Source organism: Eptatretus burgeri, chromosome 4 (assembly GCF_056783735.1).
Source record: "Eptatretus burgeri isolate ZD-2024b chromosome 4, Ebu_testis_v1, whole genome shotgun sequence".
Classification (NCBI taxonomy): Eukaryota; Metazoa; Chordata; class Myxini; order Myxiniformes; family Myxinidae; genus Eptatretus; species Eptatretus burgeri.
The window spans coordinates 119,773,606-119,796,105 of record NC_140964.1 but is presented as its reverse complement, the minus strand read 5'-3'; the positions used below and the strand labels follow the sequence as shown (position 1 = coordinate 119,796,105).

At 40.6% G+C, this 22,500-nt stretch overlaps 1 protein-coding gene and 1 pseudogene across 3 annotated transcripts in view; one reads left to right on the top strand and one right to left on the bottom strand.

Annotated features, from left to right (window-relative positions):
- Positions 1-22,500, top strand: part of LOC147028987 (discoidin domain-containing receptor 2-like) — a 128,427-nt gene that overhangs the window by 39,283 nt on the left and 66,644 nt on the right. For all 3 annotated transcript variants that reach the window (XM_085879886.1, XM_085879885.1, XM_085879887.1), the window contains exons 4-7: positions 1,936-1,975; positions 5,963-6,151; positions 12,699-12,846; positions 18,861-18,966. In XM_085879886.1, the coding sequence (XP_085736012.1) occupies positions 1,936-1,975; positions 5,963-6,151; positions 12,699-12,846; positions 18,861-18,966 (483 nt within the window). The remainder of the gene's footprint in view (positions 1-1,935; positions 1,976-5,962; positions 6,152-12,698; positions 12,847-18,860; positions 18,967-22,500) is intronic.
- LOC147028988 (uncharacterized) lies at positions 6,411-12,618 on the bottom strand (annotated as a pseudogene).

The window sequence follows — 22,500 nt, the reverse complement described above, 5'->3', positions numbered from 1 at the left end:
TTACCTATTCACTCACTCCCCCAAATTATTTGAGTCATTCCTGAGTCAACTTAAAATTTTGCTTTCATGCTGACAATACTGTATAGTATATATCTTTACACTAATAAATCTCAGTGTGTCAGTCAGTCCGTCTGTCTCCTCCATAACTCCGAAACCATGAAAAACTAGCGGCCCCAAACGTTGCTTGCATATTAAGGGAGTGCATAAATGAGAATTGTGTGTTTGGGTTAATTTAAACACCCCTTTTGAAGATAATTAACAGCCTTATTTAATTATCCTTTATCAAGGCGTCATCCTTGGTCAGCCTCTCTCAGCCCTCTGTCAACTTGCGTCTTAATTCGCCATTTTGTGTTTTGGCCTGCTCAACAATGCCTTGACTTGGAACAGGCCACAATGGTTTCTTCATGATGAAGATTGTTTTTTTCACTTTCCTCACTCTTATCATCGAATGCCTCATGATCATACCTAGGAATCGCTGGATACATTACAATGCCTATAAACGCCCAGAGATGCCAACGTAACTTTATTTCATTTCCGCACATGCCATAACCTCGAGAATCTCTTAACTTGAGCCAAATTTTAAACATAGTATTTGACCTCAGTAGTAGTTTTGACTGCTAAAAGTGTTCATTTGTCCAATTCAGACATTGTTTGACATTCTGGGCATCTCTGGGTGCATGGTGTTTATATGACTGATCGGCGATCGCGAATCGCTTGTCAAGCCAGCTGTTCCTTATCATCCATTTCATTGGAACGCTTGTTTGAGTGCTTAACTCACTTGGTGAATGTTCTATAAGCTGCTTGGTTGTTTGTTTCAAAGCCAATGCAATACACGCCAAAATATTTGCAACGTCACTGAATATATCAAGCGAGTTGAACAAAGTTCAGCCCTCACTCGCCTGTTTGGCCCCGCATTGTCATGTGGTTCCTCAGGTGGTGGCTCACCCACTGAATATGTGCAATTTTATTTTACATGATGTTTCTCTTTTTGTACGATCTGCTTTCATTATATGACCCGTCACTTCAACATTGATAGATACACAGAAAAAAATGATGCGTTTAATTTTTTTAAAATGTTTGTTCAATCATTTTGTTGGATTGCATGCTTGAGTGCTTGAGCCATTTGGCGAGCACTCTACAAGCTTCCATGGCAATACCGCAGTTCGGTTCTCCACATGGACATCTCAAGAGTTAGACAAAATACTGTAAATTTGAGGATTACGATGAGTAAAAAATGTTTTCAGTGGTTACAAAGCAATGAATTGCCACATCATGGCAGGTTAGCCAAGAGATATGCATGCTCACTCTAAGCCATCTTGTCTCGGTTCAAATCCAGACCCAGCTATAAACTGTCATCTCAGTGTTTCACAGGCAGGGTGATTCATCAATGTGCATGCCATCTCTTGGATGGACATTAAACTGGGCATCACATCTGCTAGAATCCTTCCTCTCCCCCCCACCCCTCCTCCCTTCCCTCTCTCTCATCCCTCTCCCACCCCTCTCTCACTCTCTCGCTCCTTCTCCCTCTCTCATCCCTCTCCCCCTCTCTCTCCTACTGCTCTCCCTCTCTCCCACCACTCTTTCCCTTTCCCACCCCTCTCCCTCTCTCTCTCTCCGACCCCGACCCATCAGCTTCAGCAAAGCGACGGGTTGTATTTGCTAGTATATTATAATAATTCCCACGCTTTAATGTTAAAACTTAAGTTTACTGTAACAGTCCCAATTCTCTCAGACCTTCGCTATGTGCACCTTGTGCACAAGCTGCAGTTTAATCTACGGTAAGTCAGTTCATTGGTTTTAAGAGTGCACGTGCATAGACGTCAAACAAACAAGCAAACACAAAAAAGACCTTTCTCGAATATTATATCTTTTGATTTACTTTTTCTTTTTGTATGGTGAAAGAATTTCATGGTGTGCGAATTTTTGTTGTTGTAGGCTAGAGGGAGAAGAAGGTGATGGAGCATGGTGTCCAAAGGTGAGGAATGAGAATGGTAGTTTCTGCTGGGTCTATAAGTTAACCTGCTTCTTTTTCTCTGCAAGAGCAAGGCTCATGGAAGAGCAATGTTAAATTGATGGTCTGGTAGCAGGACAACAATTGGGCACAACTAGCAAGTGAATTATGGGGTTGACATGAGGTGCAATTGCTCTGCTTGCTTGAAGCGCTGGAGGGAAGAGTGGGAAAGAACGGCTTAAGGAAGGCTGTTCCATCGACGGGAGAAGCAAGGAAGAAAGGAGTTGAGATGTGTAGTCAGCCTGGATTTTGGAAGTTTAACCAGGAGAGAGTTACTGGAAGAACACTTGCCTCGTTGAGTTTCTGGGGAGGGTCAAACGATTGAGAGAGCAGAGGGAGCAATATCGGAGAAGAGGTGGTAGAAAACGGAGACTACCGACCTGTCTGCAATGTGAAAGCATGCAAGACCTTGTGCTTTAGCGTTGTCATGGGAGATTCCATTGTCTTTTGAGAGCTTTGGACTCCACAAAATTCAGGAGAGAGATGTAATGTTGGAGCATTTGCTTATAAAGGAGAGCAGTATTCCTTTGAGCTATGGACAAAGGCCTTGTGGACTGATTTTGTAAACTCTTTCATCACAAACAATCAATTTCAAAACACGAATTTTCAGAAATAACAAAGAAATAAACTTTTACAAACTTTAAAATCTACAACCAAATTCCATTGTTACATAAAATACCGTAATATAGTTTTTTTTTTTTTTTTGAAATTCTTCATATTACTTTCCCAAAGTTGAATCTTTCAAAATTCTTTTCTCAGTCTAGGCAATTATATCCATATTATGAGGCCATTCAAAAGCTTGTACTAATGAGATACTGATATCAATACAATATGTCAATTTGCATATACGGTACTATCTTCTATACTATATCAGAGTAGTGCATGTGCATGTGTGTGTGTTGCCATTTTTCTCAGAGATGGCTGAACAGATCTTTATGTCAAACTTTCAGAAGTTCACGAGTGAGTGCTGTGGAATGTTTTAGGCAAAAAACGTTTAAAAATATTTGAAAAAAAGTTTGTTGTTTTGGATTTTTTTTTTTTATCACTATCGCGCCTAAGCCTTTGTAGCTATGTGAAAGGTAATATTAAATGATCCCCGACCTCATTCCATAGTTGGTGCAGGGAAGTGTTTTAGGCACCCACAAAAAAAAAATAGAAAAAATAAACTGATTTCTTCAAAATTCCAACAGGGATAGAAGAGCACAGTGAAACGCCGGGTACCTCGTCTAGTATATCATAAAGTTATCAGGTCTTGGACTCTTGTGAATCTTTCACTTGTTTAATTTTTTGAACACCCCTCATGTCAAAAAACTTGAAATGGTAAAAGAAGTGGAAGAGCAGAAAGAAAGCATATCCTAACTAACCCTAACCCTTAGCCATTACATGTGTGTACCTATTACCCATATCAGTATTTTGAAATGGAAAATGCCTCACTGTAAATGCAAACACCTTGAATATGTAGTGCCTTGTGCAGATTGACCATCTCAATTCTCTCTAACCTGCTCCTGTTTCAGCTCTTACCCAACCTGTTCTCACCCCCCATGCCCACACCACAAACGCAGCCCCTCACTTCATCATCCTCCATCTTGCCGCCCTCCCCCCATTTGCTCCAGCAACTATCTTGCTCATACAGCTCTGTACTATACATGTTAGGTGATTCTTGCGTGGGGCTAAAAACACAACAATATGTGTACATTTTAGATCCTCGTGGAGGATCTCTAAGTCTTACTCACGTTGTTGTTCTTGTGGACTTTTTTGTTTCACAGCCTACAGTTTTCATCGAAACTTCCTGAAACTTGGCATATACATGTAAAAATACACTGCGCAGACAGTAACGATCTCCGATTTTGAAAATTCCTCCTCGAAAAAAAGTTGTGACGTCAAAATATCTCTGCGAATGGAAATCGCCAAAAAAATTATCTCAAACTGGGCAAGCTTTTTGAATTCTGTTTGCGGGAATCGAACAGGGCATTAGCAGAGATTAATTCTCGCACATATGATACATCACTATGATGTCATATCAATTTTTATGACGTCATTCCTATTTTTTGACATTTTTTATCTTGCCAAAATGAAGTTTTTGCAAGATATGTAAGTCAGCTTGTGTGTTTTTTTTTTTTTTGTTTGTTTGTCTGTAATCACGTATCGATCACTCTGCAGAGCACAGTTATCATTGGAAATTTTTGTAACTTCACATATCAGAGGCCTATAGAGGTCCCTTTCAGCGCATAAAATTTTGAAGGTCAAAGGTCAAGGTCACTTTGTCGCAAATCAGGGGAGTCGACGAAACCCTTATTTTTTGAGTAATTTTGATCGGATCGTCTTCAAACTTCGTGGGAATATAGTTCATGGTCTGGCGTTCAGCTGATTAATTTTTGGTGGTGATCGGCCTTGACCTTCATGGTTAGCGCTGGAGGTCGAAAGTTTTTGACCCCAAGGTCAAATTTTGAAATCTTAGGTACCATATTGTGTAATACCTCAAATTGAACACTTCGATGAGTGCTTTCGAGATATGTCAAGCTTGAGACATTATGACGTCATTTGGTGACGTTATGAGGCAAACGTATATTTTTCATGGTTACTCTGCAGAACGAGTCTCATCGGAATCTCTCGTAGGCAGATATTCCTCAAGGAGTTGCTCCTGGTGGATAGCAGCTCTGTTCACCTCAGTGTGACCTTAAAGAAGTCACACGTGGTCACCTTTTGGCAAGATAGGTGACATTGGTTTTTTTTATTTGTTTGTTTGTTTCACAGCCTACAGTTTTCATCGAAACTTCCTTAAACTTGGCATATACATGTAAAAATACCCTGCGCAGACAGTAACCATCTCCGATTTTGAAAATTCCTCCTCGAAAAAAAGCTATGACATCAAAATATCTCCGCTAATGGAAATCGCCGAAAAAATTATCTCAAACTAGGCAAGCTTTTGAATTCTGTTTGCAGGAATCGAACAGGGCATTAGCAGAGATCAATTACCGCACATATAATACACCACTATGACGTCACATCAATTTTTATGACATCATTCCTATTTTTTGACGTTTTTTGTTTCACAACCCAGAGTTTTCATCGGATCTTCGTGCAACTTGCCATGTATATGCAGAAAGCCCATGCGCAGGCAGTAACCATCTCTGATTTGGGAAATTCTTCCTAGAAAAAAAAGTTAAAGTCATAATATCGCCGCTAATGGAAATCGCCTATAACATTATCTCCGAAACTAGTTTGTTTCACAGCCTACAGTTTTCATCAAAACTTCCTGAAACTTGGCATATATATATATATATATATATATATATATATATATATATATATATATATATATATATATATATGTAAAAATACCCTGCGCAGACAGTAACCATCTCCGATTTTGAAAATTCCTTCCAGAAAAAAGTTATGACGTCAAAATATCTCCGCTCATGCAAATCGCCTAAAACATTATCTCCGAAACTAGGCAAGCTGCTTGAATTTTGTTTGCGGGAATCAAGCCGGGCATTAGCACAGATAATTTATCGCAAACCTGATACATCACAATGACGTCACATTTGTTTTTACGACGTCATCATGAAGAGGACGAGGATCTTAGCTCATCCAAGCTTGTTAATGTTGTATTGGTTTGATTCACTTGTCAGAGTATTGCAACACCACAATATAATTATTTGAAAATGAACGAAAAAGACATTACTACTTGTATCGAAGATGTAAGTTATTTTAAATTTTAATGGATAAGACAATGCCAATAATGATCTAATACATTTGAGGATTGAAGTAAAGCTATTTATGTAGGCTTTTTCAAGAACAGCAACACGTTTTGCTTATTTCCTCCTTTAACTCTTAATGTGTATATTATATTCATGCTTACTCTGCATGTGGAAAGGCTTGGAATGACTCACAAATGGACAGATTGAAAACAGGATTCTATTGGAGCGGGCTTCTGTGTGTCCTCAACAGGGTCCAGTTAGACAGACTCCAAGTGAGTTTCTACAAGTGCGGCTTGGAGGTTTGTACATGATCACATTGGCTGGAACACAAGGGAGACATTCAGAAGGCCTGGGAAAGGAGTTTGCCTCTCACTATCATTTGCACTACACAAGAGATGGACAACGGTGGAGACATTGGCGAGGGATTAATGGAGATGGGGTGAGGATGGTTTGTCTTACCTCTGTCTCTGTATCGTGGAGTGCAGTCGAACTCCATATAGAAGGACGATGCAGGGAAAAATTGGTCACACATTCAAATGTGTACACATTAATACACTTATAAACAACTATATAGTGAAGTCATGAGCATTTAAAGTGATACCTTTTATTCTCAAGCATTTTCTGAACGACCAACACTTAAAAAGACGCCCGAACACATCGTTGAAGTACCACATCAGGAGATTGCTAGAACACCAATTTGTACTTTTTCTTCTTCTTTTTAGTGTTCTTCTTCTCCTTCTTCTTCTTCTTCTTCTTTTTTTTCTACTTCTTCCATTCTCAAAACAATGTAAAACTGTAGCCCAACCTACCTCAATAATTGCTGAAGACATGATTGTGATTCCAACATGAGAAAGTTGCTTTGTGTCTGGGATAGTGCACACAACCCAAAATTTAAAAATATATCAAACATAAATTGTTTTATTCGGAAAATATATCGAATGTAAATGTGGACTCAACCAAAGCAGGCCAGGGTCGTGGGAGGGGAAGATGGACAGTACCATTCCAAAAGTGATACATATCCAAACCATCACCCAAATCAACTGAAACAAGTATTAAAACAATTTAATAACATAGATGGATTTAATCCATACCAAAATTTAAAAATATATAAAATATAAATTGTTTTATTAGGAAAATGTATCGAATGTAAATGTGGACTCAACCAAAGTAGGCCAGGATCGTGGGAGGGGGAAGTAGACTCGGTCAATTTTTCAGAAAATGTAAATGGTGGAGGCATATTCATGTTTACATTTGCCGGCCATCACATTCTGAGCTGCATTGGTACCCAACGTATCACATCCTACCCACAACTCACAAAGGCCAGATTCTTCCATGTGACGGCCGAGGACTCCAAGGAAGTTCATTCCTATATGCAGTCCTCCGAGGCAGGGTATTAGTATATCCTTGTATTGGTCAACAGACCACTTGAGTTCCATCAACTTCGGATGTAGGCCCTCATCCACTGTGAGAACAAGATGTTCCTGTTCCATCAATTGAGCTACATGCAACGCTCGCCTGACGACAGTGTTCAGCATATCAATGTCATGTGCAGAAGCCTGGATTATGGGTAGGTACCCCACTGATGTTTGCTCTGGATTGACCGTGCTTGCCTTTTGATTGAAGGAAGTCCAAGAAGGCATTGGTTCCTGAGATGATCATGTCATTGTGAATGCCATGTCAGTCGCATGGGCTTTCTTGGCTGACGGGCATTCGTCCATCGATTGTGTAAACCAACCAGGTGTAATCTCATCATTGCATGGGCCTTCGGTGGTTACACTGTTAGGTGCTGGCATTATGTCGTTCATAGCATCTGGGATGTGCAGTGTTCCTGTGTTGGAGAACTTGATACCATCAAGTAGATTAACTTTGGGTGGGCCTCTCTGCCATGCTGCAACCTGGGTAGCATGAAAAGTTCCTTTTCCATCCAAAGTGGCTTCATTTATGTCCACATTGTCAGTTGAAAAATGAACAAAACGTCCTTTGACCAAGTTGGGAGGCACGACCGAGCCATTGTCATCCATGGTTGCTCGTGTTTTTCAGCTAGTGCCGTGTCCAGCCTGATAACATCACGGTAACTCATCACATGGCCAGCTTGATGAAACATGTCAACTAGCTCCTTCGAACGTGTTGCTTGCTGAAGAGTACTTCCCATTCCAATGTGTTTTGGGGTATGAATTTTGTCTCCGCCAGCAGTATAAATAAGATCTTGAGCAATGCTAAGTATTCTGGTTTGGCGGGGTGATTCATGCTTGTAATCACCATTACTGTTCACTTTATTCTCTAAGAGTTGCTGTCCACCCAATAGTAAGTTGAGGAACATGTACAGACTGTCTGGCACATAATCTATTGCTCTGTCCTCACTGATTTCAATTCCATCAGGCTTCGGATGTGATAACATATCACCTCGTTTGCGTAGTGCAACATGCACCATGGAGAGAAACGAGTCATCCGTTTGATGCTTGAATGGGGGAATATTGAGCTTTACACCATCATCCTTCACCATGTCAGATAATGGGATGTGGCGGAACTTGGTTCGGATGAGTAGTGTTCTGGGTTCTGTGCATGCTTGATCATGGAGAACTATAACTTCATACACACCATCCACACGTTCAGCTAACTTATCTTTGAATGTGCTCCTTCGACTCATAAATGATGATGGAATGGTGATGCCCGCTTCATTAGCTAGTATGCAATATCTTTCCTACATATCTGTGAGCTCTAGAATATCAGCATGTGATGCTAATTGCTCAAACTCATGACAAAGCCAAGGCAATACTACATCACTGGGATTTAGTGCTGATTTGCTTATTGCGTCAGTGCTTCATTTGAACCTGACATGGCAGGTACTGTGATGTTTGCCATCAGCTGCTATGAGATCATTTACACAAGCTAGTTGTATCCTCAAACTCGGGTCATACTTGGCTGCTTCTAGGATTCGTTTGCTAACTTGCTTCTCCTGTATAAGGTGGACTTTTTCCTTGGTCTCTCGTTGGCAAAATATGCACAGGTTCCAGTTGATCTGTGTCACCTTACTTCGTAGGAGGATTTTTTCTTCAAGGGTTGTGGGGGCTGAAGAACTACATTGAATTTGATCAAGTGTTGTATCTGCAGCTTTCAGTCTTTCGAGTTTGTAAGCACTTGTATGGGAGGCACGGCATCCATTGTGACATGTTATTGATGGAGAAGAACATGCAGCTAACACATCAGTAAGCCGATCAGTTGCAGATCTAAAATTGTCATTCCGTAACTTCAGTTAAATTTGTCTTGCATTATGGATTGTCTTAAGGCCATCACATGTAGGTGTAACAAGGTGTTGTTTGTTATCTTCTTGACATATTATACATTTGTCATAATTTAAAAAGACTCCCCGTTTTCTTGAAGCTGGATCAGCATCCATTACTACAAGTCATATAGCCACATGCCTGCAAAGACAGATAAAACATATTAGTGTAGACCAGGTTCCTCGTGAGATATGCCTATTTCTGCACCAAGAGGTCAAAATATGACCTTGACCTTTGTCACAATGCATGACCTTGACCTACAATCAACTTAAAACTTATTCGAACTGATCAAGCACGTGTGAAAACCCTAATATAGACATCAACATCATTGATATTGGTCAAGTAGTTCTGGAGATACAATAATTTAGGTATTTTCTCTAAGCGATGGTGGCCATCTTGGATTTGTCAAGTTTATGGGTTAATCGTTTAAAATACAGCCGGGAAAAACCCTCGAGATTGATTTAGAACATATAAATACATCTAAAAAAGGTGTTTGCCAGCCGTAAACATGAAATTCCTCCACCATTAACATTTTCTGAAAATTGACCTCATCTACCTCCTGAGATATCCTTATTTCTGCACCAAGAGGTCAAAATATGACCTTGACCTTTGTCCCAATGCATGACCTTGACCTACAATCAACTTAAAACTTATTCCATATGATCAAGCATGTGTGAAAACTCAAATATAGACATGAACATCATTGATATTGGTCAAGTAGTTCCAGAGATGCAATAATTTAGGTATTTTCTATAAGCGATGGTGGCTATCTTGGATTTGTCAAGTTTATGGGTTAATCATTGAAAATACAGCCGGGCAAAACCCCTAGATTGATTTAGAACCTATAAATACATCTAAAAAAGTTGTTTGCCAGCGTAAACATGAAATGCCTCCACAACTTTAAATATGTACATTTTCCCAGATTCTGCCAGTCTAAAGATGGAGAGTACCATTCCAAAAGTGATACATATCCAAACCATCACCCAAATCAACTGAAACAAGTATTAAAACAATATCATTACATAGATGGATTTAATCCATACCAAAATAGTAATAGTAATATATATCAAAAATATTAAGCATTTTATTGCTTTAAAAAATAGCAGAAACAAGAAAGAAAAAAACAAATAAAACATAGAGGAATGAAATCTCAAAAAACAACCAAACAAGGTAGGATTGACACCACATTACGATGCCACAATATGACATCACAACCCTCTTATGAATTAGCATCATGATATATTTTGACGTTCTACCACAATCCCACAACAAAAGTAAAATGTCAAAAGATATCGCGTTGCTGAACCAGAAGAGAATTGTGGTGTCGTATTGTGGCATTGTAATGTGGTGTTATTCTTCATTGTTATTTTTGTTCATTATCCATCACAATCCCACACCAAAAGTAAAATGTCAAAAGACGTCGTGAAGATAATCCATAAGAGGATTGTGGTGTCGGATTGTGGCATCATAATGTGGTGTCATTCCTACCTAGTTTGGTTGTTTTTTTGAGATTTCATTCCTGCATGTTTTTACATTTTTTTTAAATGTTTTTTTTTTCTTGTTAATATAGAAATAATCATATAGGCTAGGTATGAGCTATTAGACGGTGGGGTGACCGGCGAAATTCGTTACTTTTGTAGACCCCTTCAAGAAATGACTTGATATGTATTGGATTTTGGTTAAAAAAAATTTTAACATCAAAATAATAACTCATCAATCACAAAAATTGCACATTCATGCACAAATTGAAAAAGCTGCCGACAAAAATGAGAATTTCCTCTTTGCACTTTGTCCAATCCCACCGGGCTGTTTGGCTTGGAATGAGTGTTTGAAGTGTGAAGAGGAGTGGAAGGAGCCAAGAATGATGTGATGGAACCCTTGGCCAATCACATGCTTTGTATCAAACACTGTTGATCATGGTGGAGCGAGGGAAAATTTGCAGGTTTTTGCTGTATTAATAATTTTTTAATTGAAAATGACTAATTAATGTGCAACTTTCACCACTAACGAGTTTTGTAATGTTGTTCAGCATGTTTTTCTCCATCTACATGTACAATTTCAAGTGGTTGCCAAAATCGGATCAAAAGAGGCTCCTGGCGAAATTGAGCTTCCCTATTGGTCCAAAGCAGTCATAGCCATGCCCCACCAGGCCACGAATGCGAAAAATGGCTCAGTCACTCGCCAACAGCCTGTTGGCGAGTGACAGCCATTTTTCAGTCACTCAGGGTCACTGTTGTCACTGTTGGCAACAGGGCCATGCACAAGAGTTCCGACTTTTACAACGGACCGTGGTTTTAGGAGGGACTCTCTTGCCCTGAACGTGTGCTGGCCTCCATTCAAATGAAATTTTATGGAAATCCCTGCGCTACCCATAGGTCTTTACATGAGCTCCAGCGCATGCCCATGCTTCGAGTTATGCCCGAAATAGCAAGACCTTTGGCTCCTCAGCATCCCTTGAGGTTGTGGCGAGTCTTTGATGAATATGTGGCAGTTGCGGCTGTTGTAGAGAAGTCAGAGCATGTTGTTGCATTTGTAATGAGTGAGATTGTAATGTACCGTTGTGGGGAAGAGATGGAAGTCCCTTGAAACGAAGTCGTCAATAACGGTCACATTTTTAATAAAAAAAACCATAAGTGTGGGTTGTTGCGGGGATTTTTAGTAGTCGTATGAAGTAGTTTTGGTGAGCGTGCTATCTTATGGTGGGCAGAATGAAGGTCTGAGATGAGATGGCAGTTGAGAATTGGTGCGCAGTTTTGAATGGAAAATTGGTGTGCAAATGTATATGCACCACTCGCTGTGCTGCTCACTCGGATCCTATTGGTTTGTGTGCGTGCTTGCTTGTGTGTTTCGTATGAGAGAAAGGGGTGGAAGACTGCAAAGATTGAAGGTTAAGGAGACAACTGAAAGGACCCAACACAACGTATCTTTCCCATTTACCCACTAGACATATGGAAAGCGTTACCTAATACACATACTATTGAAATAACTACCTTGAGATCGCTGTATGGTGTGTGCCATTGCTTTGGAGGCATACGGGTTTGCAGAAGTGCAACAATATCGTAGTACTGCAAAACTGGAGGTTCTTTGAAGTGACAAGAAGGCAATTTGTATTCTACAGTGTTCAAGTATATAATTAAATTTATATAGAATAAGGATTTTTAAGGTTATAGTAAACGATTAATTCACAATTTAGTGCTGTTTTCCTGCTGTTGACGCAGTTTCGATTACACCATCCTATCCAACACATTACATTAGTTTTCCGTGCCTGTTGTTTGTGTCCTTTATAACGTCCTTAAAAACAGCAAGTTTTCTGTTTGAAATTATTTTTAATTTGGTTTGACTGCCAGGCTTTCAATTGAAAAGTATCTCACTCCTCTCTGCACATGTGAAATTGGGACAAATTCAGAGACAAATTACGTGCTGTTAAACTGCAGGTTTGTTTTCAGGTCCATGTTCCGATTCGTGTTCAAAATATCACATTCAATTTCACTTGAGTTGTTCCTCGATCATAAACTGACGTGTGTGGACGGACAGACATGAACCGATTGCTTAACCCCACCTTTCGCTTCACGTGCACGGGGTAACAACTGTATTGTTGCACACTACAATGAGAACCATGTTCCATATCCCTTGTGGCATAATGTATTGTGATCATCCACGCAGGATTTTGTTGAAACTAATTGTTTGATTTCTTTTTATTTCTAGCTTATTCAGGCAAACACCAATACATATTCCCTGGCCCTTCATGATTTATCTCCTCCGTTGGTAGCCATCGCTGTCCGCTTCCTGCCAGTGTCTCCACATCCAGCACCTGCCTGCATGCGTGTGGAGTTATATGGATGTCCATGGACAAGTTAGTATCCACAGTATATACACATATGGTAAATATGCACACATATATCATCAAGCAGGTGGTCAGAGTGGGAAGATGGGAGGGATGGATAGTTATGGCTTGGTTTGTGTTATGTCGGTATATTGGCCACAAACGGGAAGGACCGGAGCAGAGAAGCAGGAATTCAGGGACGCACTGGAGAGGATGGTGGGAATGGTTGAGATGGACGTATTTGCTGTGCATTATGGGGGATTAAGGTGGATGTGGGAGTTGCGGAGCCGGGGGGAAGAGGAATGTTTTGGTAAATTTGGTTGGGGAACGAGGAATAGTGAGGGTCAAGAGCTGGTGGAGCTGGTGGTGAGGAATGGGATGGCCATAGCTGCTTCATTCTTTCAAAAGTGGGAAAGCCACAAGATTACCAACTGGAGTGGACAACATAGAACAGAACTGGATCTGGTGGTGGTAAAGAAGTGACAGTTGTGAAGGGTTAAGGATTGTAAGGAAGTGGCAGAGAAGCATGTTACCACCTGGCACAAGCCTGTGGTGTTTGTGGTATGGATAGAGAAAAGGAGGGAGGTTAAGAGCAGGGGTCGGAAGATTATTAGGTGGGGAAAGTGTCAGGGAAACATCATCATAGAGTACAAGGAGAGGTTGAGGGCTAGGTATGAGTAACTTTTTGAAGAAGCAGAAGTTTTGGAGGAGGAATGGAAGAATTATGGAAAGATGTTTAGGGGAATTGTAGAAGTTTTGTGTGGGAGGACGTCAGGAAAAGGTGCATTGTCAAGGAATAGACTCCTGGTATGGTGCATGGAGGAGGTAGCAAAGGCAGTTGGTGAAAAGGAGGTTTGGAAGAGGATAGAGAAGATCAAGGATAGGGGGAGGCAGCCGGATGCAGGTTTGTTACACCTGTATGGGCAGAAGAAGAAAGCAATAAGGATAGCTGTGAATAAGGGGAAGAATGATATGGAAAAGGAGGTGTACAACAAGTTGGAAGAGGATGGTGGGAGGAAGATTATGTATAAATTGGCTCGTGACAGGGATGAGGATGGTAAGGACATGAAGGGGGGCAGTGACGAAGGATGGTGGTGGGAGACTAGTGACAGAGAGGAGGGCAGTATTGAAGGTGTGTGAAGGACATTTCAAAGAACTGTTGAACCAAAAAGGAAGCAGTGGTGAGCTGGAGCTACCATGTTATGTAGAGGGTTAAAGTCGGGTTGGTGGAGATCACAGAGGAGGAAGTGTGGATGGCATTGAAGAGGATGAAGAAGGGAAGAGCTCCAGATGTTGATGTGTGTACAGAGATGATAATTGTAGTGAAGTAGTCTGAGTCAGTTGGACAAAGAGGCTCTTGAATATATCTATGAGAGAGGGTTCAATTCCAGAGAAGTGGAGGACAGGGTTAATTGTGTCGATATGGAAGGGGAAGAGCAATGTTCTAGATCCAGGGAACAACAGGGGCATTATGCTCCCAAGTCATGTAATGAAGGTGCTGGGAAGATTCTGGATGGGAGGATAAGAAAGTGCGGAGATTGAGATCAGAGAAGAGCGTCAGGGGTTTAGAAAGGGTAGGGGGATGACGGCTGGGATATTCACACTGAGACAGCTGGTGGAGAAGACGTTGGAGGTGCAAGATGAAATGCCATTGGAATTTGTGGACCTGGAGAAGACCTACGACCTTGTCCCTAGAGAGACGGTGATGGCGAAACTGAGATGGATGGGAGTGCCAGAAGCAGAAGTTAGGTTGGTTGAACCAATCTATAAGGGAATGTAGGGAAGAGTCTTGGTTGGTTCTGGGATGTCTGAGGAGTTGAGCGTGAGCATTAGTTTGAGGCAGGGAAGCTCTATCAGCCCACTAATGTTTATTATGCTGATGGAGCTGGTAAGCAAGAAGGTGAGCTTGAGTAGTAGTATGGGGAGGATGCTGTATACATACGATCTGGCTGTTGTGGTAGAGAGTGGGTGGGAGATGCAGGAAGTACTGGAGAATCTATTTCATATTAAAAATAATCCGATGTACATACATGAAGCAAAAACATGTGTAAGACTTATGTGCATATCACATACATCATGGTATATACCGGGGATCATTCCAATTGCATGGCATGGACGAACACCCAGGCCTAAGGCATGAGGCCTTCCCATCAATGCTGCTTCATGCAATGGTGGTGCATGTTTTTGTTGGGGTGGAGTCAGGCCAGCTGTCCAGCCAATGGGTGCAAAGCAGTGGGGTGGAGTCAGTGCATCTGCATACTGATCAATGTATAAGATGTGACATTTTCTAGGTCGAAAAAGAGCATAACTCTGTGAAAAATTAACGAAATGCCCTGAAACTTGAACCTTTTCTGTAACTTATCGTAATGAAGGCATGTACCAAGTTTCAGTTGAATACATTAAGGGGTATGGGAAAAAAGTCGAAAAAACAAAACACAGGTGGGATGGACGGGCAGACGTATGGACAGACAAAGAGCAAATCTATAGTCCCCTCTGGTGAAACCGCTAGGGACTCATACTAGGACTAGGACTAGAATTGCCACTTATAACTGTGAGCAGTTATGCCAGGTACCGAAAGATTCCCATTCCAATGATGATGCCATCCAATGACAATGCCATCACAATGCCATCATATTGCATAATTTTTATCAAACTATACTTGTCATGACTAGTCTATCCCAAGAACTGCCACTTGTAACCGCGAGCAGTGATTTATATGTGGGCGCTTACATAACTGCGAGCCGCGAGGAATAAAGTTTGATAAGTATGAAGTCATCGTTCACACGGTTTGGCAGCCATATTGGATTGAAGGAAAACATTATAAAACTTGAGGGCACTCGGTGGAGTGCATACCTCTATCACGTAATGTTTGATCCACAAGAACATATCGGGCCAAATACATTTTTTATATATCGTGCTATATATCGTTTTTGGCCATATCTCTCAATGGTGAAGAATCACTTTAAAAATTCGAGTAGTCGGATCCGGATCTGGATCTGGATCTTCACCAAAATCTCATCAGTTCGTCCTTGTCACACACCCAACCTGACCACCAAATTTCATCTGGATCAGTTCACAACTTTTTGAGATACCCTGCACACAAACAGACAAACAGACAGAGAGGGGTGAAAACATAACCACCTTCACCTTTGGTGGTGGAGGTAAAAACATTTTTCTTTGAAACTACTTCACTGATTCATATGAATCTTCAAATGTATCATCCACTACCCACGAGGGAAAAGTTTTGAAAACAATGACGTCATACGGTATACACGTTACATGTGTAGTGACATAAATTTTTCTCGGCATTTTGCTAATATTTGTCACAAAGAAAACTTGTGAACACTGGTGGCCAATCGGTGGGACACTTCCCCGGAGCCAATGGACGCGGTGGATGCCACGAGGTCCTCTTTAAAAGGAAGCTTATCATCATGACACGTGGGGTACTTGCATACCTGTCCTTACAAGCCAGTTCTCATTCCTATTCACGAGTCACTCAACGCATCAATATTTGGTTGTGACTTTTGTTCAACTTTGCCAAGACGACAGAGCGAGGTGGATTTCGTTTCTTTGGTTGAATGGCCATGGCGACAACAAACGAGTTTAATCCTCTGTTTTCCCATCTTCGACAACATGAAAGTGGTGGTGACTCGACGCCAATAGATTCTTCTTCTTCGCCAGCCAATGGAGAAATGATGAAGAAGTAATCATCAACTGGACAGACATATAACACTTCAGTGCATTTTAAATGTGAGTGAGCTCTTTTGTTCTGGTTTAAGCATCCTTCTCACCTGGTTGAAACACCATAATCCTAACCAGCACACTGGAAGGAATCATCACCACATGTGGTTTAGTAGCCATATTGGTTCAAAGGAAAACCTTTTAAAATATTAATCTTCTTTGAAACCATTTAATCAATGACGTTTTAGTTATCAAACTTTTATCCCCATGAGTACTCGATGATATACTTGAAGTTTCACATTGATTGGTTTAGCATTTTGACAAGTTTTTTTTTAAATTTTTAAATGTTTTTGCTTGAATACAATATGGCTGCCAGACTACATGACCTATGACATTTCAGAGATGATTTTAAAAAAGATTTTCCTTCAATCAAATGTGGCTGCCAGACCACGTGACAGATGGCGTTTTAGTTCACAACTTTATTCCCCATGGGTAGTTGATGACACAGTTAAAGTTTTGCGTTGTTCGGTTGAGCAGTTTAGGAGAAGATTTTTTTTAAAGGTTTTTGCTAAATTGCAATATGGCTGCCAATCCACATCATCAATGACATCATAGTAATAAAACTTTTGTTTTCCACCTGGGTAGTTCATCATATATGTAACGTTTCGCATCAATCTGTTTGGCTGTTTCGGAGAAGACGTTTTAAACTTTAAAGGTTTAAAAATATATTTGTGTGGCTGCCAGACAACGTCATAAATTTAATTATCTTGAAAAAAATTATTTGGAGATCACCCTCAAAATTTTTTTGTTTTAATTAGAGAAGGAATTTGACCAATTCAATCATGCCATCATAATTAGGGCATCAATGATGTCTTCATTTCCCAATGTTGTTCCCCATGGGGAGTACCTGATCTTTTCCACGTTTCAATTATTTTCATTCAGCGGTTTCAGGGAAGATGATGTCCAACGTTTTTTCTTTAATCCAACATGGCTGTCATACCACACCACTTGTGATGTCACAGTTGTCATAAAAAAAAAAAAATCAATGGGTAGGTGCTTCGATGTTCAAAGTTTTGCATCGATCACTCAAGCGGTTGTGTAGAAAACAAGTTTAAAAGTGAATAAATGTGAAAAAGTGACGGTGGAAGAGAAAATGTGTTCAAAAATATTGGGTACCCTTCAGTACCTGTGCATTAATTAACACACCACCTCTGCAAAGTGCACACACACACATATACATGACCGGGCGACCCCTCCGCCACCCCCCCACCCCCTCATTATTCCATTCCCCTGACATCTCCCATTGGGAGAGGGTGTTTCTAATCTATTAAATATGTACGTCTAATAAGTACAAAGTAGAACGTGATTTCTTAAAATTGCCACCTACAAAGTCCAGGCTCTTGGAAAAGCTCGTACAGTGAATGTATCAGGACATAAGAGACAAAAACAGGATGCAAAACATGCATGAATGGGGTGGAGAAGATGGATACAGAAAGAAACTCCAAAGAGGGAAAACTGAAAAAAAATTGTGGGAAGAGGGGAGGTTTTGGGTTGGGGGATTAACGAAAATTGGGGGGGTTAACGAGGGTAGAAAAGATCATGTTTTTGTATTGGGGATGATCTGAGATGGTGGTGAACAGCTGTTTTGGAGACCTGGAGGGAAAAATGATATTGAAGAGAATTTGGAAATTGATAGATTGGATAAAAAAGGAACAAATGAGTGGAGGTGAGCAGTGATCCTGGATTTAGATTTATCCTGGATTCATTAGAAGGGGTTGATGGTGACATTAGAAGGGGTTCACTGCAACCCCCTACTCGATCAAGCTGCAGATGAAGCCTTGTTTGTGGATAGGAGTTCAGGTGTGCCAAGGAAGAACTTTGTACGAGAGAGTATGACCGCCGGTTGGCGGCTGGCTTTGGAGGCTAACTTTGAAATGTGGTTTCCCCAAGAAAAATCATGGTTGATAGTGAGATCCAGGAGTTTGAATAACTGAACTTCCTCAAGAGGATTGTTAAGAAAGTAGATAGGAGGGTTTGCCAGTAGATAGATAAATTTGATAGGAAATAGGAGGGACAAGTCCGACTAAATTTCACCAATACTGGGGGAATTGTATCCCTTCCATAATTCTGGTGGAATTAAGTTGTCCATCAAGACGGGTTCTTTGCGAGTCGACACTCTTCCAACACAAATGCTTTTTACCGGACTGTATGCCAATCGGAAAACAATTATAAAGTTTATTTTTTGACTGCTTGTCTTAATGGAACTCTACTGTAAACATTTAAAAATATGTGGCACTGCAACATTTGTGTATATTGTATATTCGGATTTTTTTTGTTCATATTTCATATCATTTGTGCTGCAGACAATGTGATGTCCTACAAAATTCCGTTAGGACAAAAGTTGTTTATTCCCCAACATGAACCTGTCTGTCTCAACGACTCCAGCTACGATGGAAACTCCGATGGCTCGTGAGATATTACTCCAGCAATACACAACATTTTTGGTGAAATAACACAACACTCCAATCCATAAAATGACTGTGGTAGTTGTCATAGTATATTAATGATCATGCTGATGACAAAAGTTGATGCATTCCACCATGGCTTACTCCTGTGCAAAATTTGGACACATTCAAGAGTTACAATCTCTTCTTGTGTTTGACAGCTTGGCTGCCAGGTAGCTATCATTTCTGGGAAGCGTGGTCGTGTCCTGCTACCAGTACACTGGTGCTCATTTCGCCGACCTCGGGAGGATGACAGGCTGTCAATCCCACCTGGTGTTAATTCAGCAGCCAACAGGACTCAAACTTAGAACTTTAAGATTCTAAGCCAGCCACCCTAGCTACCAAGCCAACACCAAGCAAGTGTGGCAATATATGGATGTTATGAGCATTATAAGAAGCAATTTATTCAAAGCTTCCACTCCTGTTTTTTTTTTTACTATCATAACAATGTTGACTTATAAAAATAGTTTAGTTTGTGTGAGAACAAACCAAGCTTGTCATTTTGCAATCTTTAATTAAATTTGATCAGAATCTTCAAAAACTTGTGATCACAACTCGGTGAACTATACCTGACCAGTTAACATGAAGTGTTGTAGGAGTTAATCCATAACTTTTACCAATCAAATCTAATTTATGACTCATTATCAGGTATTCCTCATCATTAACATCAGGCGTTCCTCTTTACACATCCGTAAAGCAAAAAGCTCACAATTCATATTGCAGAATATCGATCTATCAGGATTAATGTTAGCTTCAAACAAAATCGCTATCATGTTGGTGGAAGATCGCCATAGAATTGTGTTTCTGCATTAAGAAGGAAACGATTTGAGTGAAATAACTCTCATCATTCGTTTTCAGGTGTGGTATCTGAACCACAATGAAGTACAGAGAACATATCACATCATCTGTAGTTGACAAACCCAGGTCTGCAAGACCCATAAATCTGTCTAACAAGGATGAGCAATACTTGGTAATATTCTTAAGGAATAGAAAGAAGACAAGCGTTGAATTGATAACGAACTGGCAGAAGGTTTGGGTGTCATTGTACATCCATCAACAGCATGAAGGTCACTTTTGAACTCAGGACTTAAAGGATGCGTTTTAATAAGAAAACCGCTGTTCTGAAAGGGGAACAAGACAAAACGCTAAAATATGAACAAGATCAAAGAAAGTGAACTATTGAAAAATGGTCAAACGTGCATTTGACAGACGAGTCAAAGTTATTTGAGTGTACTTGAAGACAGTATGTGAGATGATGAAAAATTGAAACTTGTGGAGAGCCTTGCTTGAAGCCAATAATTAAACTTGGAGGAGGTTCAATTCAAGTTTGGGGGTCGTCAAGTGGTGTTGGAATATTGGTGAAAATTTATAGTTTATTGACTCCAGCAAGGGACAACCAAATTTTAATCCACTATGCCATCCCCAGTGGTGCAAGACGTGTTGGGCCAAACTTCATCCTACAGCAACATAATGATCCAAAACACTCAGATAAAATAATTCTCATGACTTGCAAATGAAAGAGGAAGCTGGAGCCCTTCAACACATGGAATGGCTTCCTCAATGCCCACATCTCAATATTATTGAAGCTGTATGGAACTGTTTGGATAAGGAAAAAGGAAAAATGAATCCCAGCAACTTAGATGATGTTTGAAAGGTCTTGGAAGAAGCGTGGAACACCATTCCGCAATAGTTAATAACAATATTATTTACAAATGTCCCAAGAAGAATTTCAGTGGTTTTGAAAGAAAAGGGTGTTTTTTGTTTCCCCCTTTCCATTTTGTTCACTTCCATTCTGCTCTCACCCATCCACAAGTCTCGATAATGTTTGCAAAAAAATTTATATGGTAGAAATACTCGCTGTTACTGTATATAAAGGCATACTGTACTGTGTATAAGTTTATTACACCGCGTCTGCGCGGTGTTTGTCTCCAGATGGGAGTTTGTCTCTGGACACATCCAGACGGTAGTTTGTTTTCAGATGTGTCCGAGCAGATTTGTGCCTGGACGGCCTGGCTCTGGACGTGTCTGGCGGGTTTTGTCTCCGGACGTGTCCAGCCCTGTTTGACTCCAGACGCTTCTGGGCGGTGTTTGTCTCTCGACGCGTCTGGGTGGTGTCTCTCTCTGGACGCATCCGGGTGGTGTCGGTCTCGACGCATCTGGGTGGTGTTTGTCTCCGGACGTGTCCGGGCGGTGTTTGTCTCCAAGCCGGGTTTATAGTATGACCGGTAAAAAATGGATTTCAGTCATTATTTTGTTTCCATCTTCACTATTATTTGATGAAGAATCATTTTGATGAAACTGTATGAATCGTAATTAATGCACCACCGCACATCTGCTTCCCTTCCCCCACCCCTCCAGGCTCCCACACCCCTCCTCGATCCTCTTCCCTCATCTCTCATTTCCCCTCCATCTCTTCACTCTCCCCGCTCTCTCTCCCCCACCCCATCTCTCTTCCCCCCTCTTTTTCTCCCTCCCCCTTTAGTATTCCCATCAGCGAAGCGATGGGGTGGTATTTGCTAGTGTAAACGTGTGTATGTGTTTTCATATATGTCTTCATGGACAAAAAATGGAAACACCTGGTTAAATGAGGGACACCAAGAAATGGCTTCCATGCAGGTGTGGCCCATGAGTTAATGAAGCAAATAACATCTAGGCATGCTTTGTGTCATGTATAAAAATTCTGCACTGGCTTGGTTGCCTATAATTATGGCAAGCATGGCTGCAAGAGGACACCCCCCCCCAATGACCTCATCCACTGTGTGTGTGAGTTACCCAATTATTTAATGAGGATGACGCTGATGTTGTCCATCTCTCATGGCCTTCTCAGTCACCAGATCTGAACCCAATCAAGCATTTATGGGATATTCTGGAATGACACCTGAGACAGCATTCTCCACCTCCATTAAACATGTGTGAGTTGATTGAATTTCCCATGGAAGAATGGTGCCGCATCCCTCCTGAATAATTCCAGATGCTGGTGGACTATATGCCAAGGCACATGCAGGCCGTACTGTCCGCACGTGGTGCCCCAACACCCTATAAGTGATGTTACATTGGTGTTTCCATATTTTTGTCCACTACATATGTATGTATGTATGTATATATATATATATATATATATATATATATATATATATATATATATATATATATATATATATATATATATATATATATATATATATATATATATATATATATATATATATATACAGAATAGAACCAACATCTATATGAATAAAAGTGTGTGTGTGTGTGTGTGTGTGTGTGTGTGTGTGTCCTCCATAACTCCAAAACTATAAAACCTAGCAGCCTGAAACTTTACATGCATACTAAGAAAACTCCAGGGAAGTGCAAGAGTGAAAATTGGGTGTTTGGGTTAATTAAAACACCCCTTTTGCAGGTAATTAAATGCCTTATTTAATTATATCCTTCATCAGGCGATCCTCGGCCACCTCGCTCTCTGGGGTCGAAAGGCGTTTCCTGGGTAACCTTGCTG